Source organism: Excalfactoria chinensis, chromosome 6 (assembly GCF_039878825.1).
Source record: "Excalfactoria chinensis isolate bCotChi1 chromosome 6, bCotChi1.hap2, whole genome shotgun sequence".
In the NCBI taxonomy this organism is placed as follows: domain Eukaryota; kingdom Metazoa; phylum Chordata; class Aves; order Galliformes; family Phasianidae; genus Excalfactoria; species Excalfactoria chinensis.
In genome coordinates, this window is record NC_092830.1 from 19,363,365 (window position 1) to 19,389,148 (window position 25,784).

The window sequence follows — 25,784 nt, forward strand, 5'->3', positions numbered from 1 at the left end:
TTTGATGTTCTAGTAGTAGCAAACATATGTAAATGTAATCTCTCTGTATATGAAAAAGGAACTACCTAGCACAATTATTTCTCTTGAAGGCAACGGTTTTTGTGTATGCTGTTTATGGAAAACATACTCTGACCTGCTAAGCTGCTGATTTGGTCCAGTGGAGCATTTGCTAGAGGGTACAGTGCCAATCAGACATAAAATGGACTTTGCTTCAGAGAAGAGTGCTACAGAAGTGTAAGGTAAGCACCTAGTTCTTCATAAGCAAAGGCTGCAACACCCACTTTAACTTGGAGAAGAGGAAAGAAACTTTTCCTGATGTTTTCTGTGTTTCCTAACATTATTGACAGTGACGGTTGGGGTAGGAAGTAAAAAGTATGGAGAGCATTCCCAGTGACTGGAGCATCTTGCATTTAATATCATTTCATCTATTTACCTATTTTGGCAGTGTGAATTAACTCCACCTTTGCCATGAATTAATAAGTCACCTGGGTTATGCACTGAATGCATAGCTCGGTGAAGAATGAGAAGGCAGATCTGTCAATCATTTAGGGGGAGGGAAAGAAGAGAAAGAAGAAAGCAAAAGAAAAGAGAATTTGAGTGGTTTGGAATTGAAGGAAATAGATGGGTGAAAAAGATGAGTAACAAGAGCATGTATGCACTGCATACATTCTTCTCTTTGACGTCCCCATCTTTCTGGAGAATGCTTGGTAATGGGTCTGTCTGAATTTTCTTTTTCTCTCTATGGAGACGTTCCTAGGCAAGGAGGGTCCTCAGAACCAGAGTATGACTTCAGCTTTTGAGAAGTGAAGATTGATGTAGAGAGTGGTCAGTGATCTTTATGAGACTAATTATGTTCATGCCACTGTAAGTTAAACTGTACAGAAACATTTACATACCGCTTCTATATATGTATGTATAATAGACATGGGGTAAATGGTGTGATGGCCAGGTTGGTATTTATACCGGCTGAGGCAAAGATAAAAATGTGCTTACATTAGGTATATTTTGGAGTCTCAACACTGTGCCATTTCCTGCTTAGCACTATGAGTAGTAGAAAGCAAAAGTAAGATTTGTGCACATCTATGTTTGCTGCCACTAGCATTTCATCACTGCAGATGGCTGTTCAGAACATTTTCAAGCCTAGTTATGTAGATTACCTTTTGCACTATTTCTTCCATAGTTATTATCACTGGTGTGGTTACTCTAACGTACTGTGCAATACTGGGAAACAGCTCTGATTTTAAAAAAGCGAAAACCAGACTTATCAGACACTAGTATAAATTGCAAGCTACTCAACTACCACAGTTTAAGCTTGTTGCACTCGCTTCCTGCACGTTTCCTTCACGTTCTGGTTACCTCAGTGAACTGGCTGCAGAAGTAGGGACTTATGCTTTGATAGCTAGTCAAGGCCCCTGTCTTTTTGCATACTATTACAATCATAAGAAACAGGCTAAGGCATCCTGGCCTGTGGCATTTAGCCTAACCCTAGAATTTTAGGTGTTATTTTTCTAACCACAACCTAACAGCCATATCTCTAATTAACATCTCACACCTCTGCAGTGGTGGTACCTCAAACTCTTGCATTGGTTTCTCAAAACATTGTTCACTTGCTCTGTTTAAAGCATTCCTTCCCCCTCCCTTATTATCTAGTTCAAACTTTTCCTTCCTTAGCCTTAAGCTATTGCTCCTTCTTCCATCTGAGAATAAGCAATTCCCTCTTTTCATTTATCTTACTGTCTTGATGATAATAATAGACTATGAGCCAGTCACCTCTATTCACTCTAAAAATTGAGTTCACTCTGCTTTTTGCTGCCCTCCTTTGTATCCTCTAGTTTTCTTAAAGCCTCCACAAGCAGGAGACCTGGCTAACAAAGTATTCAAGGTGGGCAGGCCTACCTACAGGGCATTGTTTTTAAAAAATACCCCATCACTCTAAGGCAACTATGATATCAAAGTATGAATTTCTACTTCGAGTTATGTTGATTCATGAACAAGATGTCCTATAGAAAAAGAGAGATCCCATGCAATCAGTTTTTAGTTAAACAAAAATTCAGTGAGATAAAATGATTCTTAGATTTGATCTATTGCTAAAATGCAACCTGTCTCCTACTTCAGTAGTGCACGAACAGCCATGAAGCCTTGTGGCCTTTTTTCTTGCTCCTGGCAACCACACGGCGGGTCAAAAAGTTTTCCTTGACCACGCTGACTTACTGCAATATCAAGGAGTGGTTGAAGGAATAATTTGGTCTCCATCCCAAATCACTGATTTGTCTGACATTTGGCAACTACAGTATTGTGGTGGTAATAATTCCATGATGCTGGAGAAAATGGTGTAAGTATGTGCTTTCCCTCTTTCTGAATAATGGTGCTATGTTATGAATAATACAGTTTGCCATAAGAACTTGTCTTTGGACAACACAGGGAAATCTTGTGTAGTTCTAAGAGAAAAATTTCAAGTACTTGTATTGAATACTCGCACAGTACAGCAGTAGGTCAAAATGTATTTAAGTTAAAATGTGGCTTCTGAGTCACTCTCTCGGTTTACACGAACCGCAGGACCATTTCTGGCAGTTCAGAAGGAACCGTTTCAAGCAGTTGCTACTGAGTGTCAATGAAATGGAACAAGCTCTTCAAAGTTTTGCCTTCCTTATGTTACTCTCCTGCTTATAGCACATCTTCCCTTCTCAGACCTGGTTTATCTCCGTAAGATTTGCTCTCTGCATCCTTTCTCTTGGGATCTGGAATACATCTCTCTTTCTCTCGCTCTCTCTTGCTCTCTCCTGTGATTCAGTTTCTTTCTTAGAGTTTTCAAAAAGTCCTCATTGGGTAATTAGATGATTCTGGGACAATGCATTGTGCCAGTTTTCAAGATATGTTGCGGTTAGAATCAGGAGGGATTGTTCTGACCTCGTGCATGAGATGAATACTGAATTTCAACACAGTCGCTTTTATGTCTAGCTTCTGTCTGGACTCTGTGTCTGAGGTGACTATTTACTTAAATGCATATTCTACTATATCTTGTACTATTTAGGTGAGGTGTCAGAAAAGTCTGTTTTAACATAACACCTATTTATTTAAACATCTTTTGCGTGCAGCCCAAATATGTACTGCTTTCAGATGGAGCAAGAGGAAGGCAAAGATGTCTGTATCCCAAATGACTCTATTCCCCATGGTATAGATTAAGATGGAGTGGCTTGATTATTCCCTGTGCCTATTGCTGTGGTTTTTGTTTCTTCACTATGAGAGCAGCTGTTCAAAAAGTAGTCTAGTGCAAGCTAGAGGAAGGTTTGGTATAACTGATCAGAATTGTAATCAGTCTTTTTTTTTTTTTTTTTTAGTGGGTATTAAAATGTGTGGAATGAGATGGCCGCTTGGTGGCAAAGCTGAATGGCAAATAAAATGCTGTTCTGCTTTTTCAGTCGTGCTTTTATTTGACTGGCATTTATGGGAGATTTGAGGTAAACTGCCTGCTTTATAAAGGCATGCTGACTTCTGCCTGCAAAGCTGTGTTTCAGTAATTGCTCTAACTTCCAACAATCTTTATGCTAGTTGTGGTCCTAGTGCAAATTGTTTGCTTTGTAGAAGACGAGAGGAAGTGAATCAAACAGCTTTTCTTTCACTGTGAGGTTATATTTGGTAAGTCGGGGCAATGTGAGTGAAGGCCCTTCTAGAGACTCTAGCTGATTTAGAGACAATACACTACCTGAAAGCTTCAGTAGCAAGCTAAAGGACTTGCATATAGTTCAGCAATGTCTCTCACTAATACCGCTTTTGTGTTGTCCTCATGTCAAGTGCACTTGCTCTATACTTTGATGAGACAAGGTGAAATATATTTAAGAAAACCAAGCAAAAATCAACAACGAGGGAGCAATCAAAAGCTAAAGTAAATGTGCTAGCTAGCTAACTTCTCTTCCTAGGTGCTGTTGTAAAAATAAAATAATAATAATTTTTTAAAAAGGATAATTCAATTTAAAGTTCTATAGAGAGATATGACATCATTTTAAAATCATCCCGATATATTTTGCAGGGCAGGCAACAAGCTGGTGCAGCAAGCTTGCATCTGCATGAGCCTTTTCCTCAGGAGGTGGTACCTGGCTATCACTGGAAGTATTTCAGCATGGTAATCACAAGGTAGGCTGTCTGGAAGCTGATGTCATTTCCTCTCACCGTGGCATCTGAACAAAATTATAGGTTGCTCTGAAAGTAATGCCTCTATTTTTTTAATATGAATCTCCAACAGCTGTGAAGGGCACAATAATACTATTTGATAGGGGCATTTCTCAGCTACCAAACACTATTTTTTCATCCCAGTCACAACCATTAGCTATGTATTTTCACCAGCCTGTTTTGGCAGTATATGGGACAACTGCATTTTTCTCTGTCATTTCACACTGTCAAACATCAAAACTGCATTTATTACTGAGCTTCACTTTATTCTAAAAGACTCTGAATTCATTATTCTTTCTTTGTTCCAGTGAGTGCACTTCAAGGTAATTCTAATGCAATGTGAGCAATGTGTACTTACTGCCCTCCCTACCCCATACTCTCACTGCATATTCTGAGCTGATAGATATGGATGATATTGAAGCAAATGAGCTTTTTTTTTCCATCTAAGAACCAGACCCTTTAAATTGGTTGTACAATGACAGACATTTGCAGAACATGTGGTACGAAGTAGTAATTCCTACTACTGGGGAGCTTAGCAGTAAATCCAGAGTAGTGATCCCGGATTTCTTTGTAGTACATACTCTAATGTATCCCAGCTCTCTGTGTGCATGCACACATTTAACTCGTGGAGAGTGAATTAATAGAATTATATTTTCTAAAGCTGTTTTAAATCTTAGGTAGTCCATTAATAAATAACCCAAATGCCTATAATTCTGATTCCCCTAAGTGTAGCAGTTGCTTCTGATGAATGTATTCAATTTTAAGGTGATATTTTGCTCAAAACTCCTTACCTGGACTGTCTTGGTCATGTTACAAATTATATTAAGGAGTCAAATCAAGATCTTGGGTAAGCTATCAGTTTTTATGCATTTTTGGTGGTCAAGCAGCTTTTCGTGCTCTAACTAATGGGTACTGAACCTTGGCTGTCAGTCTTCTTCTGACCTGGATAGAGCAAGAGCAATGCCTCACTGTGAATTTTGGCTTTGGAACCATGTTTCCAACTCCTGATTCACTGTGGGGAGTAGCTCGGTACAGCTCTTACACGTTTCTTGCTTATTAGCCATAATGCAAAGCGGCAAATGTATGTATAAGATGTATGCTGTGTCTGTGTAGGTATAGTTTTATGTACGTGCATAGATGTCTGCTAAATAGGGCTGGGTTTGCTGGTGGTTAACACAGTTAATGGCTACTGTTTATAGCCTCATTCAGAGAGGTTTTGGTTGGGTTGGTCGCTCGTTTTTCTCTCTCGTTTTTAACTCATGGTAGGTCTTGCGATTTGCACAGGTCTGTCCTGGTAGAACTGAGGAGAGAGGCTGAAATTAAGAGGAAAGCAGCAAAAGCACAGTTTTTGTTGTTGTTTGGGGGGGGATTCTTCATCTCTTTCCTAAATCAGTGATTTATTATGGAGCGGTGGCAGAGCAATCGCGTTACACGCAGCACAGCAGCACCCCCAGCGCAGGCTGCCCGCCGCCTTACGAGCACACGGCTGCGGCCCTGCGGGCTCAGGTGCGAGGCGGAAGCTGCCGGAGCTGATCCCGTAGGCCCGCCGCCGCCGCCCGCCGCCTTACAAAATGGCTCCTCCGACGCGGGGGCGGCCCCGCGGAGCTCTCCATGGTGGCCGCCTGCCCCGCGGCGGGTCCGCGCGGTTCCGCCGCCCCTCGGTCGGGGCCGTAGAGCGCGGCCGGGCCGAGGGGCGGGGAAGCGGTGAGGCGCCGCCGGTATTGCCGCCACCTCCCCGAGCCGGGGAAGCCCGCGGGGCCGGGCCGCAGCCCCCGCCCCTTCCTCTCCGCGCCGCCCCGCGAGGAGCGGAGTTTCGCCACGCTCCCTTACGGACGCGTCGCCGGCTCGGCGCAGCCAGGAGTTTCGCCACGCTCCCGCAGTCCCCTCGTGGGGCGGCGGCGCAGTGCATGCCGGGCCCGAGGCGGACTGTCCCTTCGCTGCGCGAGGAGCTGGGAGCCGCGCCTGCCGCCATGTTCCGCCCGGCCGCCGCCGCCCGGGGCCTCTAGCCGCTCCCGCCCCGCCCGCCGCCCCGCGCCCGTCTTCCGCCAGCCCGCGGGCGGAGGAGGCGGACGAAGGCGCCGCCGCGCCCAGCAGCCGCCGCCGGAGCCCGGCAGCGCTCAGCGATGTCCGCCAAGGAGGGGAGCAAGGTGTTGCTGCTGCCGCACCACGCCACCAGCGAGCGCGCCGTCAAGGGTGAGCCGCGCGCGGCCCCGCGCCGTCCGAGGGCCCGGCCGGGCAAAGCGCGAGGGCGACGGGCCGGACCCCCGGCGGGAAGCCGCGGCGGGCGCGGGGACCGGGCGGCCCTGGGCTGGGGCCGCGCCCGCAGGTGGGGAGCGGGGGCGCGGGGCGAGGAAGAACGCTTTGTTCCGCGGGGAGATGCTGCGCTGGGCGCCGCCGGGGGAAGGCGCCGCTCGGCTCGGGCGGTCGCTGCGGGGTCGGCCTTGCGTGGGGGCTGAGCCGGGAGAGCGGCCTCGCGTAGCCCGAGGCCTGTGCCGCGGCCCCGCGTGCGGCCCGGCCGCGCCTGGCTCCGTCCCGTGGCGGCTTCTCGCGTGGGGGGCGTCGGGCCCTTCGTGCCCTGCGGGGTTCTCTGCTGTCCGCGCATTGATGCCGGGTCGTTACGGGCTGGCAGTGCAGGAGCGAGAAGAGCCGCAGCCTCCTGCTATTGGCGGTCGGTTCTAATGAGCAGACTCACCTTGATTCGTTTCTTACTGGGCGTTAGGGTTTTGCTGGTGGTCTGTAAAGGCCGAACGTTGCGCTGCTGGGAGGTAAAGGTAAAACATTTCCAAGCAGATAGCTCTGTGTGACACTGAAGCTGTCTGGTGACCACAGTGCTGTGAAACACAGCTTGCCAAGCGTGTCATCTTAGTATTTCAAGGAGAGTAACCATTTGCATCTGTAGCGATGTACTGTTAGATTTAACCTTTCTGTTTGGATGATGCCATCAGCGATGAACATTGTGGCTCTTTGTTTGGATGGCAGGTAGCACCCAGAGGTATGACATGGTGCTGAGTTTGGCCTTGGCACTGTGAGCGTGGCTCTGTGGCAGCAGCCTGGGGCAGCTGGAAATCCATGGCTGCATACAAAGCAGTCTGGTTTCAAGGCTGACGTACCTAAGAATGCACAATGCAACTGATTTCAGAGGAGAGATGCTGTTCGGTAGCTTAACGGCTGGTCTCAGGAAATGAAGAGGATTCTTTTCTCTTCAGCAGGTGCTAATTAAAGCCTTGGAAGCTTATAATGTTTTGGAGATTTGCACTTCTCCCAGTGTGCTGGAAACCTTTGCTCACAGTGAGTTGCTGCCCATTGGGGATTGCTTAACCTGTTGATTTGTCTGAACACATTGTGAGAGTAAAAGCAGAAAACGATAGAACTGGCAAATTAGGGACCTGTGTTAATTAGGGCTGTTGGTGCTAAGCTGTTGTAACAGTGTTTAGGCTTGCTGAGGTCTTATACCTCTACTGCAATCTGTTGTAACAAATGTTAAGTTCTTCAGAACCTGCTGATTTCCAAAGACTTAATAACTGCACGTTAGGTGTTGCCTTTGAATCTGCTAGAAAGGGTAGTTAGGGCTTGCTTCATTCTAGCAGGATCACAGCCTGAGGCTACAGTGTTTCTCTGAACCTGGTTGTGTGGGATGCAGAGTTGCTGTAAAGGTAAGCAGGCCTCCGTACCTTCATGTGGCAGAATTGCAGCCAGTTCAGTGTTCATACAGAGGCATTTTTCTCTTCTTTCTGCTGGCCTGCCTGCTCTTGTACCTGCCATGCTGAACTGTAGGGTTCTAGATGGAGCTGTGCTCCTAGCATGATTGCTCCGCCAGTCCCTGCCCCAATGAGGTGCCGTGCAGCTTGAAATATTTCCACAGCAACCCCAGTGATGCAGGATTGCAGGTTGTGTCAGGGCAGAGCGGGTGTATCTGTGCAACAGAAATACATTTGTTGAAAGCATGTTAAAATGTGACATCTCTGTTCACAAATAGACTTGCTACCTCTCACATACGGGGAGTGCTCCCCACGTTCTTACCTATGGCATGACGAACAGACTACAGGGATGGTGTTACTGGTTTAAAATAGGTGGGCCCTCTGCTTTTGTCAAGTCAGCACTGTGTGCCAGGGGACGGAAAATATTAGTTTATTCTGATGAAAAGGCATGGACCGGGTGGAAGTGCTGAATGGTTAAATAACGTCCTGTGCTTTTTAATTCTTGAATGCTGAAGAATCATTGTAGAACTCAAAGCTTTCCAGTAAAGTATCAAGTCCGTCACTGATAGTTATTAATGAGTTTATTTACTGGAATGCATTTCTGGGATCTTCTTAAGGGAATCGTTTTTCACCCGATTTCAAAAGCACTGTTGGTTGGAAAACCGCATCAGAGGATCTGATTTCTTGAATGCTGTCAGCTCCGTTCCCAGAAGAAATCTGTTTGAGGCATCCAGGTTTTCTGCCTCTCGTTGCTGAGGCGTTTCATTTATAACATCTCAGTTCCCTGAGAACAGCCACAGAGCTTGGAAGGAAAATGCAGTGATGTTACCTGGTGTGACTGTGCAGAGCATTGGTCTGTATTTGGGTTCTCATGCTCTCCGTGCAGCACATCTGCTGAGGAAGAAACATGAATTTAGGACTCTGTGCTTGCTGGTATTTGCACCGCTTTATCTGTTACTCTCATTTCAGCTTTTTCTTTCTCTGTTGGTGGAAAGGGGAAAAGTAACAGAAACTATCAAAAATAAGATGCCATGAGAAGTTAAATTCTTCATTGTTAATGCATGTTGGCAGAAGTGGGCAAGAGATACTCACAAAAAAAAGACCTTAGCTACTAATGATATGATAATTGAATTATTAGTTGAATTGCATACAAATAGTTTTGTATGTAAGGTAGGGTAATAATTAGGATATGGCCTCCTTTTTGTTTTGACCTGTATATTTGTCTGCTCATCAGAGGTGCCCATGTCTAAGAAATACTTGAGATGTTGTCATGTACGACGTTCACATTGGATGTGTACGTAACACAGTCCTGGCTTCAGATGTGCTGTGTGTGCCATCTGGCTGCATTGGCCTTGCATGCCTTCCAAATAAGTACTACGAATCAGCGGCTACTTGTATTATAGTATATTAAAAGCTCTTTTTTATTTTATTTCTGACTTAAGTTGTCTAAGTAATTTGTACTTGCAGTTTCTCCTATAAATGGTTGGTTAGCTGTGGAATTGAAATGCATAGATTCACTGGTGACGGAGAGGGGAAATGGCCTCAGGTTTTGCCAGGGTATGCTTAGGTTGGATATCAGGAAACACTTCTTTACAGAAAGGGTGGTTAAGCACTGGAATGGGCTCCCCAGGGAGAGTTGTTAGAATGTGGGTAGTATGGTTAGGTTGTGGTTGGACTCAATGATCTTTAAGGTCTTTTCCAACCTGAGCAATTCTATGATTTGATGTTTGGTTTCCCCAGGCCGCCAGATGGCCAAGCTTCTGTTCCTGCATATGACAGAGAAGAGGAAAGGTACCTGTCTTCTTGATTTGCTGCCTTCTGAGGTGCCCTCTTCATCTCTGAAGAGCACAGTCTTGTGCTGCCTTGTGGAAGATAGCATTCAAACTGCTGTTTGTATTTAATGGCTGTATCTGGTTCTTCTGATTTTACTTTATTTTTGTGATGAGTGAGTGCTTTCGGTCAACATATGTGAAGATGATGTCTGCTTTTCTGGAGATGGGAGACTTCAAGATACCTTTGATTTGTATAAAAGCTATGATGAAGTGTGATAGACAGATGGTCATTTTTAGTTATTAAATATAGTTTATTGAAGCAGCTCAACTACTCCACAAATCCCAGTGAGAAGTAGCTCACGGTTTAGCCTTGAGCAGGAGCTTAAATTGAGATACTGATAGCTACTTTTTGACAGTGACATCCATGTAGGAGAAGAAGAATTGTTACAATATTTGACTTCAGAATACGGAGTCTGATGTAAATTAAAAAGAAACAAACACACAGATCAAAGGATAGGTGCATACAAGCAGCACGATGACTGGAAAATACAGTTAGGCCATTAGAATGCCTTTATGTTGCTGATTAGCCTGATTGCAAACTGATCGAGGAGCAGGAGGCTATTGAAGAGAATATTAACACTTTGGAGGGGAAAAAAATCATAGTTATGATTTGGGAGAGAAAATGGAATGGAACAGAATTCTGATGAGTTAATGTTTGAATAGCAGAGTGTGGTCTTTCCCATTTTTTGAGGGAACAGTGAGAATGCATGAACTGCGAACAATAACAACAAGCAGGAAACAAAAAAACGCACACCCACCTTAATTTCAGTAGGGCCAGCTGGCAGGTGAGACTTGGGGTGGCGAGGCCAGAGAGGGAATGTGGCAACTACTTTCATCTGCATTTGTGATGGAAGAGCCTAAGAGCTCTTTCCCAGGTGTCAGTTTCTTTTTTTTTCCCTGAATGGGACTGAAAGAGTCTCACAGAAATGTAAATGGTTTCAGTACATACCAACAGTATGAAGCTTAAAAAGTGTATATCCTGGGACCAAAGGAAATTTTTCTAGTGGTGCTAATAGAATTTTTTTTTTCTTTGGGGTTTTTGGGTGCAAAATTGCTGATCTATTTTCTGTAGCCTGTGGCATAACTCATCTGAGTCTGAGAAGTGGAGCACAGCAGCATTTTTACCAAGCTCCAGATTGAACTGAAGAGCTGTAGATCAGTGAGTTTAATTTAAGCAGACTCGCAGCACTTGTGAAAGAGTAGACTGACTCAGTCCCTGGAGAAATATGGTATTAAAGAGGAATTGGTCCAGTTTTCATAGAAGGAAATCTAGAGGAATTTTAAGCGTTCTTCTTCTTTTTTTTGGAGGAACCAGTAATGTGATTGATCCAGGCAAAGCCATTGATCACGTTCCCTCATCAGAGTCTTTAAAAGAAGCGAAGGAGGAAACGGCCTCTTTTGGCTCAAAGTTAGTTAGAAAATACACTGATGGGTAATAAACTTCTGTACTTGAAGGAGATTAACATCTGTCTTCCGCACTCTTTACATATATTCTTAAATTATTTAGAAAATGGAGTGAATAGCAAAGTAATAGCACTTACTTGTGACAGTAAACTTCCAGAGGTGTCTCAGAAGGCTTTTGTTAGACTGAGCAAGTGGTTAGTGAAGCTGTAGGAGATACAGCTGTGATGAAGGCTGAGTAGTAGAGACTACAGGGGAGGAACGTCCTTTGCTGTGGCGAGCTCTGGAAATAAACGTTAGGGTCTGTATGGGTGGTATTCTGACAGTACGAGTTTGGTGACAGTTGAACAGACTGATGGAAATTCAGGGATTGTTAGAAGATCAGGTCAGGATGAAGAGGAAGCAGCAGCAGCAATTTCATACATCTTGTGTCAGATGTTCATCTGGAACAGCCGCATGTAATTTTTGGTCCCCCGTCCTGGTTTTCTTCTTTATCTAGAGATATATTCAGCAGCAGAAGGTGCATTTTGTGCGAGGTAGAGCAGAAAATTGTAAATCTGTAACTTGGAGAAGGGGTAGATACGTGAGGTGCATTGTTGGGTACTGCCCACATCAGTTCTTACTAGAAAAGATTAGTAGGAAGCAACTGCAATTTCTGTTTTCCAGTGAGAAGGAGAAAAGCAGCACTAAACATTTTCCTGAATTGAGTGCGAAGGAAAGGTGAAATGCTTTTTCATATAATCTGTCATTTAAATTGTGGAATTTGTAGCAATTACATGCAGTAATTAAACTTGCTTCTCTGGAGGAAATCCTTAAGCCACCCTGTTTGGAACGTGAAGCATGGTGAGGGAAAGTCCTGTGGATCCATCGGGGCAGAAGCACATTTAAACTCTAAATAATCTCATAGCATAACACAGTGTGGTCATTCTTAAGGATGGTCCTCCCGCTGGTGGTTTTCAGACAGGTAATATTTTTTTTCTGAGAGAAATTTTCAAAGGCATTCACCAAATGAATAGAAAAAAAAGCTCAGCGTAAAAGGTGAATGCAACTTGACATGTGGGGCATAACCGTGGTTTCATCTGAGATTTATAATTTCATGGAATTTTTAAGACTGCAAGAGATAAAAGAAATAGTGCCCACGGTGCTTTAGCAAAGCTTCAAGGTTGACAGGGTCATTTGTCTTAGCTTAAAGAACACTTGACGCTGTAGCAAGAGACATGCCTTTAAAGAAACTTGAATAAGGAGATAATTTTTGTGGCATTTCGGAGTAATGCTGTAATTCACATGGAACTGACTTTGTACTGCATTGTTTGGGATGAGTAGGGTAACTTGTATCTTTTGACACCTATTGATTCTAGCTTTCTGATTCAAGAAGACGCTGTCGTTTGTTAGCATTTAAGTAATGCTGTCAAGGTTGCAGGTCTGTAGGCCAACCATCTGTGATGTCTTCATGCTATTTCTTCTTCATGTGATGTCCGACCAAGTGAAAAAGGACAATTGGATGTATTCTGTCCTGGTAGTAGTAGTCATGGATGCTATTCTAATTGGTTCATTATAAATATTTGCAGAGGCAGGTGAAAGCTCCCAGGAATGGACCAGAAGATAAGCTAGGAATTAGGATTTGTTATTTTTCTGAATGCTGATTTGTAGTTAGCAACGCATTTGTAAAACCTAAACCTCCAAAAGCCCACAAAACGCAGCCAAACAACAAACACAGACAACAATGCTGGCAAAGTGAATAATGCTGGCTTTTCTTCACAGAGCACCATAGTTGTATTCACTTATGAGTTGTATTCATTTATGAGCCGGCAGTGAGTATGCACTTCCCTCCTAGAAGGCTAGCAGTATCCTGGGCTGCTTCAAAGGAGAGGTGACTGGCAGGGCGAGGGAGATGACTGTCACCCTCTGTTCTGCTCTGATGAGGGGCATGAAAGATGTGGAGCTGTTGTAGTGTGTACAGAGAAGGGCCATGAAGATTGTTAGAGGGTTGGAGCACCTCTGAAGTGAAGAGATGCTGAGCTTGTTCAGCCTGGAGAAGGCCTTACTGCACCATGTTGATATTTAAACAAGATGGAGATGAACTTTTCACGTGGTCTAATAGTGATAGGGGGAGGGGATACAGTTTTAAACTGAAGGAGGGGAATTTAGGTTAGATGTTATAAAGAAGTTCCTTACTCAGAGGGTGGTGAGGCACTGGACTGGGCTGCCCAGAGAAGCTGTGGGTGCCCCATCCCTGAAGGCACTCAAGGCCAGGCTGGATGGGGCAGCTGATGTGGTGATTTGGGGGGCAGCCCTGCCCATGGCTGGGGCTTGGAACTAGATGGTCCAAGTGACATCCAACTGACACCATTCTGACATTTGCGGAGACACGATGTGTGTTTCATGCATATCTGCCACCGATGCATCACATTATTCCCATGTATTAAATTGGGAGATCTGACACAAACGCAATGTGTTTAGTAAGTAACCTTGATAATGTGATCTGAGGCTTTCTCTGTGAAATCAAGAACACTTTTTAAACACAAAATGGTAACTAAGCAGTTGGGCGTGCTTGTAAAGCCAAAGCCCAGTTTATAGAACATGACATGGGGTCCTCATTACAGAGGAAAAAGGGCTCATTTTTCTTTCAAAGTCGAATAGAGAAAAGAATTTTTTAAGTTTGGAGGTCTTAGGAGCAGTTCCACTCTTGCTTGTGGGAGTACATTGTACAGTTGATCCCTTATGCTTTTTCCTACCATTTGTCTAGGAGCTTTGATCTCATCTTGTTTCATGAAGCATTTCCAACAGGGTGCCTCTGATACAAGCCAGGTTTAACCACAGTTAGTAAAATGGGCACATCTACCAGTGTGGTTTAAATTTACTGCATCTACATGTTAGATTTTATTAGCAGCTACTGTTGTAGTCAGTTACTAGGCAATGTGAGATCTGCTTTGGGTCTGGAAGTAGCATGTTTGTGTTAGTTGCCATACTGCGCCTCTCCACAGGGATTATTGCATTGAGTGGAGTGCCACACTAATGTAATTTTTCTGCTCCTGAAGCTCTTCACAGCGTGCTGCAAATTCATCCGTTCGGGTTGATGATGACTTTTGGATCTCTGTAGCATGTTTGTTTATAAGATGTAAATGAATGAACCCAGAGATTCATGTGGATCTGTCCATATAATTAAGTTTATAAGTGGATTGTTAGTTGGTTAGTTGTTTTTTTTTCATTTGATATCTCTGTTTTAAGTCACACTACAACATAAAGATCTGTTTTCTTTTCTTCTTTGCAAATGCACACTAGTAGGAATAGCAAACAGCACCGCCTTTTGCTGACAGAACCAAGTTACTCTTTTTTTTCCCCTGGCTTTAGTGTTTAAAGTTTTGAATCAGTGCCCTTAAAATTGTACCGCCCGTACATATTTTACAATGAAATTGGTTACGTTTTACTGGTAAGCAACAGTTTGAGTTAGAAAATCCGGTATGTTGTTGTAAATCATGGTGTGGTAACCTTGTTACTAAGATCTCCACTTTTACTGATGGGATGTAGTCTGTTACTTTGTATCAGAGCGTGTAATGCTTTAGCATTGCTCTCAGTGCTTATCTGTTGCTTAGCTTTGCAGGGAGTGGAAGAAGGGATTCCTTTAATGACCAACACCATGTTATTTCCTTAGGGTAATTCCTGTTAATTACCATTCTGTTGCAGTCCCAAGAGCACAGGTTCTGCACAAAGACTTTGAAACACACAGATTGTATTTCAGTCTTGGAACACATCGTGTTGCAGTTCTTTTTCCTTAGGCTATAATATTCTATTACTACTTCATCAAAGGTTTAATTAAACCCATTAGTTTGCAGAAATGGTCTGCATGCTTCAAAAAATGGTCATCCTTAACCTACTAAAATGTTATTTTATTATTTTTTTCAGAGGTATAAGCTCTAACATAGTGTTAAATGTTGAGATAAAAAGCCTGAATTGGAAAGAATCGATTCTTATAGAAATGTTGCTGGTTTATTCCAGTTGAGTGATGCAGGTTAAGTCACTAGCTGTGCTTTATTCTTCCTTCTCCGAAGGCTGTTCTAAAACATCCTTCTTGAGCAATGCATATATTGCGGAAAAAAGCCTTTTGTTAAACTCCAAGGAAATAATTTTAAGGCTTCTGATACTAACATTCATGATTTTGGTACTTTAAAGATAACCCCTGGATATCCAGTTTTCCATTTCAAGCATAATTTCTATAAATATATTAATTAAAACTCAAATCAGTAGTTGTTGAAATAAAATCTGATCCAAAAAAATATTACCTGGACCCTTAACAAAGTTGTCCCTGCCACACGCTAAGAAGCCCTGAAGTATTTCCAGACTGCCAGCAGGAAGAGGTCAGCGCCATCCTTCTGAATTGTGGGGCCATTGACAGTCACAGTACGTCAATAATGATTTGTGTGAGAGCAAAGCTGGTCACCTCAGCATCCAGTTCTCTGCCATGTCCTACATCTATTCAGGAAATCTCCAGAAAGAAAAAAGGTTCGTCTTTCGCTTAAGTAGGTCATTTTCCAGGAGTAGTTCTAGAGCCAATGAAGCACAGTTTCTATAAAACTGCATCTCAGTGTTGATTGACTGGTTCTGTGAAGGCATGATCTTTCATGCTTTTTAACAGTTAGAGCAGGAGAACTCTACCTGGTGAATTGCCTGATATCTCATGAAAGGGTGAGCTCAACTTGGCATTATTGAAGGCATTCGTGGTCCCATCTCCTCAAGGGAGCTGCCTGCTTTTGTAAGCTTACATGAACTTGACACCTGCAAACAGACGTGACTTCCCTGTTTAGTAACTGACTTTCTCACCTACCAGCTCACTTTGTGTGCATTCGTTCGTGGATATTCACAGTGTGTATGTTTGTGTAGTTGCAACAACTACATTTGACATGGACCTAGATTCAGAAGCATAGATTCTTCATCAAGCTTAGCATCTGTGCCTTGCAACCTTTATCAAGTTCATTCCTCCAGTTTTTTGCTCCTCGGTTTTGCCATCTGAACTTACAGAAGTATCACTTATTAGATCTAGATGGTGCGATACAGCAATTGGGTCACGTTAGTACCACAGCACTTATGCCAAAATCCAGTCATCAAAACCATATCTGGCAAAATATTTCAAGAAAAGAAACAGACCCACTTTACTAGATAATATTTACTTAATCTGAAGTTTATGTTGTGTGGAGCAGGTTTGTTCCTTGTGGCACAAATAGCGTGTAGAAAGGGGAGGAGATTGTCTAGAAAGTTATATACAGATTAATATGAATTACCAAATAAAGCAAAAATAACGTGAAGAGAATATGAAAGTTGGAAAGTTGAGCTCAAAAAACAGAGAATGTTGAAGCTGAGATGGTGTGGCCATGATAAATTGTTTCTAGAGGTGCATTAAATTTGTCTTGTTGGAATGATGGGTTTCTCTTTTCAGAAGCAGGTTTGGGTTTGTAAATAATAGTTGTACATGCAACAGAAGTGGTTGCATTTTGATTCCTTAGATTTGGATCATGTGGCATTTTAACACTTCCAAGTGAAACCTGACTACTAGCAGGGACTGGATGGAAAGCCATGCTGTTTAGTAAAGCATTTATGTCCAAAACCAAAATGCCAAACTTGTTCTATGTTGTGTAACGTCAAAGCAAGATTTTCAGCATCTTTCTACTTATTAACCTTATTAGAGGAAAAAAAACCAGGCAATTCTGCAGTTTATTTTCAAATATAATTGCCTTTCAGTCAGAATATGTGACTATGCATCAGCTGTATTACTGATGGATTTTTATTAAGGCACAAAACAGAAGGTAGCAATATATCGCTAGTGGTCCAGAAGGCAACTACAGTGAAGTCAGAGAATGTTTCAGTATTTCAGCTTAGATTTTAAAATGTAAGGTTTTGCTTTGAAGAGTAAGGAAAGAGAGTGCAAATTGGCAAACTGCAAGTGTGTTCATACAGCTGAATCTCCATTCAGTAGAAATGTTTCTTTTTTCTTTTCTTTTTTTTTTTTTTTTTTTTTAAATCATGTTTGAAATAATATTTAACTGTGTTGCTCCTTTTGTTTCATTCTTTGAATGCGTATATGCAGTGATATATAAAATACATCCTTTAGGCCAGTTTTATTGCCTCCGGTCCTACACAAGCTGGATGATATCTGGGTGCACCACGTGCCCTGGCAGCCATAGGATCCCACAGCCCAGGGTGCACCAGGCCCAACGCTGCCATGGGTGAGAGCAGGGGGTGCCCCACTGTGCTGTGCGGCCTCAGCTCCAGCACTGCATGCGGGTCTGTGCCACTGTGTGAGAAGGACAGAAAGCTGTTAGCATCCAGAATATGGCTATGAAGATGGTGAGGGGTCTGGATGGTGAGGTGTGTGTGGAACAGCGGGGGAGCTCAGCTCATAGCAGAGGAGCTGAGTGGAGCCCTCATGGGGGCTGCAACAGGGCCTGAGTGGAATGGCATGGAGCTGTGCCGGAGAAGGGGCAGCTGGGGGTCAGGGAACAGTTGGTTCTGCACCAGAGAGCAGTGGGCTGCCCAGGGTTGTGGGCATGGCCTGAGTGCTAGAGTTCAGGGCAGTGCTTTCAAACATAGGGTTTGGATTTTGGGTGCTGATGTGCAGAGCCAGGAGTTGGATTTGGTGATCCCTGTGGGTCCCTTCTACGCTCCTGTGTAAGCTGCAGTCAAATCACAGTCTTGGCAGCTGCTGAGCCTGGTTTGGTTCCCAATTCAGACCTCTCATGTCATTGCTTCTTTGAGCTATGGATCACATAGGATCTCTTTTGATCCACAAACTGGGATCCAGACTTCAGATACTTACAGACATTTCTGAAGTTGTGTCAAGTATGTGGACAGCCTCAATTAGTAGATAAATCTTTTGGAGACAGTACAAGAGGAGAATAAGGAAAACAGGCTCGATGAAGGGTTTTCCATCTATTCACAATGGCTATGCTATAGGCTCCCAAAATTGCAGATTTTTTTCTGAGAGTATGAAGTTGTTCTGCTGCTTAATCAGCAATCTGACAGAACTTGGAACTGTTGAAGTCCACCCTGCTGCTTTTCTGCCATATGGGGGCTGAGGGAGAGTTGTTTCACCTTGTCCATTAATGCCGCAATAGATCTGTATTACAGTCCCCCTTAGTTATCATAATTTTAGGCAGAAGAATTCTAGCTTACCTTTGTTATTCCTGTAGCAGAAACCATTGGAACTTTTCAAATTTTTGTTGTTCTTTAGTTATTATTTTTTTCTAGTTATTATTTTCCCTTTATAATGTGAGTGAACCAGAATTGCCTACTAGATTTATCAGTGGCATAATTGTATCTTATTTAGTTTTCTATTCATTTGCTAGGAATTCTTAACTGGGTACTTTTCTAGAACAGTAGGGAAGACCTTCCTTCTGAATAGCAGTAGTAAGTTTAGAATCTGCGATTTTTATATGGAAAGTTAGAATTGATTTTCTTCATTAATTCACATTTATTAATAATTAATGTTGTGTTTTCTTGCTGAGACATTTGGTATTTCTTCTGTAGCTCATTATAACCTGCGTGGTTCTTCATTGTCCAGAATGCTTGTTGTCTCTTGAAAACTGCACCCCTGTATGAGTGACCTTCTTTTCAGTGTAATTTATGAATATGTTAAATAGCACAGATCCTAGGGGGGTGATCTGACGACCTTCCTTTCCTCATGCTGACTGTCACCTCCTTTTTCTTACAACACTTTAAACAGTTTTCTGTCCTACCTTTGGGGTTTTTGTATTGTTTTGAAGAGTCTTTGATGCTGGCCCTATTTTAAAGTGCCTTTTGCAAGTCTGCTTGGATATTAAATGGATCTACTGCATCCCAAATACTCTTTCTTTCAGAGAATGCCAGTGTATTTGAGAAATATCATGTTCCTTTACAAAGGCAGTTTTGACTCCTCCGAATGTTGTGTTGCTGTGCCTTTCAGTAATTTTGTAGTTTCTATGCACATGTGTAGGTGTTAATTCTTTTAATACATATGCAGAAAGCACTATTCTATCCCGTTCTCAGTGGTGTCATTGAGTTTGTTGACTGGAAGACAAATTTGCTTTGGTTAACAGCTGTTCCATGATAGATTCTGTTCCTTCTTGTTGGATTGTATATTTAGAATAGCATTGTTGCGACTAGTGTGTCTTCTTTTAAATTTTAGCTGTCCCTTTTCCACCAACGCATCGTTTGACATCTGAAGAAGTGTTTGACACAGATGGAAAACCCAGGGTTGACATTTTGAAGAACCACTTGATTAAGGAAGGTCGAGTGGATGAAGAAATTGCACTTAGAATCATCAATGAGGGTGCTGCAATATTACGGAGGGAAAAAACTATGATAGAAGTTGAAGCTCCAATTACAGGTAACGTTTCTGGGTTATTTCACTAACAATTAAATTTTAAAAATATTCCATTTTTTCACTAGTATAGTGAATTTATATTTTCTTAAAATCACCAGGATAAAATTTCTGTATAATCTTTTTGAATAATCTCGCACAGTTGCATTTGCTTAGCATTACCCAGATGGCCTAAAAAAAGACACTGCTCGTTACTGTGTAAAACTGAGGCATTGAATCTGTTGGGGAATAAAACAGAGTAAACAGGGTTATAATGACAAAAGAGAAAGTAGTTAAATGCTTCCGAATTATGAATTTCTAATTCCTGCGGTGTAAGTGGGAACAAAGACATTTCCCTGGAACAGATAAGGGAGCTCAGAGTTATTCTGAAATCTACATATGTGAAGAGAAGCTAATTGCTGTTGTTTAAGCAAATGCTGTGACCTAGATTTCTGAGTGAAAAATACACCTTATAGATCCTCTGTAGGTGAAACTGATGACTGAGTGCAGAACAGTGTTCTTATGAGGGTAGTAGTACTGGAAAACATAAGACTATTTTGCCATCTTTAATGTAACGGGACAGATCCGCTGTGTTACAAAACTGACTTGTGCTTTTAAGGCTGTTTTCATACTTGGACTAGTTCTGTTTGTATTTGACCTGGAGAATGATGGTCTCAGTGTCCTTAGCATTTTTTTTTTTTTTTTCCTACAAAAAATCCAGATTCATGGAAAATATTTTTATTGTGTATCTATAATTTAAAATAATGAATGTAGATTCTATTTTTTTTTATTTATTTATTTTGTATGTGTGTTCAAATCAAGTGGTCTTTAACTTGAAAGCTTTCTTCTGAGTGGACCTTGGAAAACTAAGTGTTTTCAAATGCTTATTTCAGGGAATCAGCTTGCTTTGGTTTGTTAATGTCAGGCTAATGAAGACATTGAAATAGTATATCATTGCTGGCCTTTTAAAGAAAATTAAACTGTTGACCTGGTAGAAACAAACTAGATGAACTCAGAATATTATTAAGTTCTATGCTCAAAACTGAAGTACATATGTTTAGAATTTTTATCTTTCACTTCATTTGGGAAGCTGCCCTGTGTTATTGGTGCATTGGAAGGTGAAAAAGAAGAATGTTCTTACAGAGTTTGAGTAGAAATCTTCAGAGAAGTGCAAGAGGGCGCGTTTTATTTGGTCTAATGTTTTGTAGGTCTTTGTGGCAGTTGTTTTACTCTGAGGAAATAACAAGCTGCCAAGTGCCGTATCTGATGTTTCTTTCAAAAATTAGAAGGACTCATTTCCCCACCCCAAATGTACTGAAGCTCACCAAGAAGTCAAAAGAGACTGTTGGTCAGCTGATCAGTGATGTTTTGTGTCAATGGAAGGCATAGGCTCTCGAGTGCTGTCAGCAGCACCTCCCTGTAGAAACAGGAAAGCAGCCCCTGACTTCCATTGCACTGGAAATTCCTGTGGGAACGAGGAATTAGGAGCAGTTGTCTCTTCCATTTGTGGTTGTTTGGTTCTTATTGCATTGGTTTTTTTAATTGCAAGATGACCTGGCATTGCTGCATGCTCTTCAGAGGCTTCCCATCTGTTGTCTTTGGCACTTCTGCCTTAGGTTGTGATAACCACTTGTCTTGTACTGTTACAAATTCTAAAACCACAAGAGAAATCCACTGTTGAAATAATGAATATGGTTATTTGAAGGAGAAGGGTAGAAGAGAAGATTTGCTGTTGAAAGGTGTGATAGTCAGACTTAGAAAACAAAAGCATACTTTCCCTGCTTTTTTCAGTCCCTCGTGGAAACAGCAAGTCATTGCAAAGCAACATTGCAGTACCTTTTCAAAATGCATACCAAGGCAGATTTGTGAAGATGCGTAAGGGGCTGGGGGAGACAGTAAAGAGCTGTTGGCAGCTTTCAAGACCTCAACGCTCTGTGTATTAACTAATATTTTGAGAAATATTCCACTGTCTGCCAGGTGCAAATCTGATTGTTGTCAGCATTGCCACATGTAGCGAGAGCAGTATCTCAGTGAGCAGCAGAAGGTGAAGCTTCAAAATCTTGTTAATTCTTTTCTATGCATGTCTTTTTATTAGAAGTACTTTGTGGCTGTTTACTGAACTATAAGTTAGTAACTTTTCTGTTAGATTTTTTTCAATTAATTTGAACAACATTTTTGCTTGCAGTGTGTGGTGATATACATGGCCAGTTCTTTGATCTAATGAAGCTGTTTGAAGTGGGAGGATCACCTGCTAACACAAGATACCTCTTCCTCGGTGACTATGTAGACAGAGGTTATTTTAGTATAGAGGTAACGGAATATATTAATGTTTGTCCTAAATTTTTCTATAAGCACGCTTTCATGGAGATTTGCAAATGACATTTTAGGTCTGCTTTAACACGTGAATGTGTTCTTCCTTGCTGTGCTTCCTTCTATTACAAAGGCCTACTTACAGGAGGATATTGACCAGTGATTTGGACTGTCCTGTGGAAATCACCAGACTTACTCCTTTTTCTTCCTATTTCTGCAATTGGGTTTTATGCCAGTTGAATTCTGTAGCTTTATTACGTATAATGTTGTTTCTCTGGGAATATGCATTAAGGTGCATTTATAAGTTTTTGGAGAACAGGTGAGTCGTGACTGAGATGTCCTTCTCTCAATGTGTTAAAATGTTTATCTGTACAAAGTAGACTCCTTTTTTTGTATATACAATGTTATTTAATAATTACTGATATTCTTCTTTGCTAAAATTCTGAGGGTGATTACAGATATTCCCAAAGGATGACGTGTGTATCTGCCTTTTCATTTATTTATTCATTCATTTTCTGGTATTTTGAATTCAAATATTTTTTTAATTTTCAGCATGTTTATGAAATAGGTTACACATCATATTCACACAGGTATTCACATATTCATATCAGTGAGTTCCAGAGGTAGGAGTTGTTCAGTTAATTACTCAGCTTGGGATCCTTTCATAGATACCAAATCTAATAGAGTGGCGTACCATTAGAAATAGGATTTAGCAGTGTTTGGTATATGAGGCTTTGTATTGAAATTACGCTGTTCTAATAATGTATGTGTGGGCATGTGTATGTACTGTGAATGACATGCGCTAAGGAGTTTTCATGGACAGCAGACAAACAGGAGATACAGCAAGACTGATTGCTTCAGACAGTCATTTATAAGGAAAAATTCCAACATAAATGTGCTGTATATTCATTTGGTCTTCATGGCCTGTCCTTGGTGATTACAAATAAGCTAATTGTTCTTCTCAAGGACTTTTACATAGCAACGATAAACTGGAGCAACAAAACAACTTTTCAGGCATTACACTTAAAAAAAACCTTGTGAACATTGAATATTTTGATCAGAACAGGTTCATTAATTTTTACCTTATATTAATTTATTTTTTAATGTAATATTTGGATTGCTAAATAGAGTTGTGGAACATGTGAAGATACGTTAAATATACTCTTGAAAACCACTCTGGGACTTTTAATGTGCTTCTCTTCATTGAGATAATCTGTGTCTTTTTTTTTGCTCAAAGTGGCTATTGGAACAGCAATAAAGTATGTGGCAGATTTTCTGAATGAAGTTGAAATGCTGTAAGTACATGGAGGTGGGCCTATGCTTTGCCCACATTTCCATGAGAAAGGAAAAAATAGTAAGTTAAAATAATAAGTTTAGCCCTTTGCTTCCAACATTTTCCTTAAACATTAAATAAATTATAGATAAATTTTTGTTTGCTAATCCTTAACATTCAGGAAAAATGACTTAAGCTGTGGATGGGATTTGGGAGTGTTCCTATATGGTTACTTTGAAGTTTCTCTTAGTGACTGAAAACAGAACGTAGTTTCGATAGAATTGTCTTTTCACACAACAGTGAAGGTGAAATCTTTAGAAGCACAAAGAGTGAAAATTGATTTTTCTCTAATAAATTCTTTAATTGGTCAATCCTAGAACTTTTAAAATTGTGTTGATGCTTCAGTAGTAAACTGTTTTCAATTAAACAAATGCCATCTTCTCTAATGGGAAAATTCATTACATGCTGTACTGTATTTGTATAAAGCAGGCTTATGGGATCAAGATGGAGTTCTCCCCATAAATATGCACAACTTCTTCTTTTCTGTACTGAAAGTAATAGGCCATAGAAAACTAGTCTGTGTATAATAGTAAAAAGTATATATGCTGGTACAGGAACAGTTCAATAAATGTTCTTTTTGACTTAATTGGCACCATGCTTAAAATCCCAGCAGTTTTGTTTAGTGCCTGTTTATTGACAACCAGGCACTGCTTTTACATTTGTCCGTTGCAAATCTTTCAGATTGCCAATGTCTATAAATTTTTCATGCAAACTGAATTAGCTAAAATGTTTCACAGTTACAGACTTTGCCAATTGAATTCATGTATTCATCTGATGATTAGCAGTTGTGTCACAAATAGAATGTACTCTGCTGGGAAGTAGTTTTTTTAAAGAGTTTTGGGGACCTTGCAAGACCTCAAGATATTTTGCAGTTAGAAAAACATAGAAAAATGATTAATTTGTATATTTTTGCTAAGATAAAAAACCAATAATTAGTTTAGCTGAACTTCTTAAGAGAAGTCCTTGATGGGTACTTTTTTCCAGCATGTTTCCTTTGTTTTCCTTCTTCCTTCGTGTACTTACTGTACTTCGCAAAATAACTTTGAAGAGTGATAGCTTCAGGGTTCCTATACTGATTGGAAAAAAATAGTAGTAACTTGCAGATGGCTTCAAAGTGGTCTGTTCAGAACTACTGGGATTTAACTTTTTTCTGTGCTCAGTTCAAAATACAGAAATTAGATTTGAAGATTAAGAAATATGCTTTGGGTGTTCAGGAGTGCTGGATGGTAATGGGCTCTAAGTTTCAAAACTTTGCATGTTCTTCAGCTCTGCTCCAACTCTCTTTGCTGGTGAAGTTGCAGTAATGATCACATACGAAAAACTTCTATGCTACCTTGAATTTACTGCTTGAACAATGAATAAACAAGCAGTGTTACCATTTTTTTGGGGTGGGTATGGGGTGAAATGATAAATCCTGTCAATTCTTTGTTTAAAAGGACTCTGAAACAATACAGATGTCTTTAAATAAACAGATATTTGGTGGATTTTGTTTATCATTTATTTCCACTAGCGTATGTTTGCTTTCCTTATGAAATCAGATTCTTTGCACAGTGACATGCATTGCCTAGATGAAACTGAACCAGTTGCATAACTCTGGTCCAGAACTGATGTATCGGGTTGGGAGAAATAGTGTTGTATTCTTGTACTGGCATATTGAGCTCTTCTTATATCATTGGCATTCTTACTCTAAGTGTCTGAGTAGTAACAGGTTTTAAAGTGTAATTGATTGAATGTCTTTGTTTCCCAACAGTGTGTGCTGTATTTATGGGTCTTGAAAATTCTCTATCCAAGCACGTTATTTCTTTTGAGAGGCAACCATGAGTGCAGACACCTAACAGAGTATTTTACCTTTAAACAAGAATGTAAGTATTGTCTAAGAACATAGCATTAGTTTACTTCCCACCTAATGATTTCCAGTCATTTTGCTTGAGAGATATTTGTTAGTAAAATGAAAGTCCTGCAAACTTTTGGAAACCCAGCTAACTTCTGTAAAACTGCTTGCTGTTAAGTGTGGCAGTGTGTAGAAGGCTGTTGTTTGTAAGCATATGTTATGGAGTAAACTTTAATGCATAAATCCTGGAGAGAAGAAAGTTTGGTTTCTTGGCCATAATCAGGAGTGTGAAGTAAGCTGCTGTACAGAGTTGTGAAGCTAGCAAGAAAATACCCTGCTGCTGAGTGATTTCCATTTGGCTATTGATTTTAATTGTATTACTAAGGTAACTCTTATGGTGACGTAAGCTGCTCCTGCTTTTGGAGGTCTGCATTAGTAACAATGCACTAATAAATGGAACATCTACACTGATAAAACTCTCTTCAACAAAGGTAGAAGTTATGTGATATGATGTATAGTCGCTTCTTAGCATTTCAGTGTAAATGAGAAGTCACAAACTTCTCGGTACTTTTTAAAGTATGCCATGGTATAGTGCAAAATATGTAGATCACTCTGAAGGTAATACCTCCTATTTATTTCCATGGAAACTACAACAGATACAAAGAGCACAGTAACACTGTTTGATAGAGCAAATTCCCAGGTGCAGAACATTGCTTTCCAACATGTTTATCTCCATTAGCTGTGTGTTTTTGCCAGTGATGAACAAGGTCTGCATGCTGTACTTGTAAACATCTGTACCAGTGGAGGTGGCCCACTGTCACCACTGCTGAAATGCACCACCACTGCCACATTGTGCTCACAGCCACCTTTTGGTCTCAATAAA

At 41.2% G+C, this 25,784-nt stretch overlaps 2 protein-coding genes across 7 annotated transcripts in view; one reads left to right on the forward strand and one right to left on the reverse strand.

Moving 5' to 3' along the window:
* The window catches only part of SEC24C (SEC24 homolog C, COPII coat complex component), a 202,411-nt gene extending 196,217 nt beyond the window's left edge, over positions 1-6,194 (reverse strand). For all 3 annotated transcript variants that reach the window (XM_072340384.1, XM_072340383.1, XM_072340382.1), the window contains exon 1: positions 6,183-6,194. The gene's annotated coding sequence lies outside the window, so the exon portion shown is untranslated. The remainder of the gene's footprint in view (positions 1-6,182) is intronic.
* PPP3CB (protein phosphatase 3 catalytic subunit beta) overlaps positions 6,154-25,784 on the forward strand; it is a 44,606-nt gene continuing 24,975 nt past the window's right edge. For all 4 annotated transcript variants that reach the window (XM_072340385.1, XM_072340387.1, XM_072340386.1 and 1 more), the window contains exons 1-4: positions 6,154-6,360; positions 19,254-19,454; positions 21,613-21,737; positions 24,821-24,932. In XM_072340385.1, coding sequence (XP_072196486.1) covers positions 6,291-6,360; positions 19,254-19,454; positions 21,613-21,737; positions 24,821-24,932 — 508 coding nt within the window. In that variant the 5' untranslated portion in view covers positions 6,154-6,290. The remainder of the gene's footprint in view (positions 6,361-19,253; positions 19,455-21,612; positions 21,738-24,820; positions 24,933-25,784) is intronic.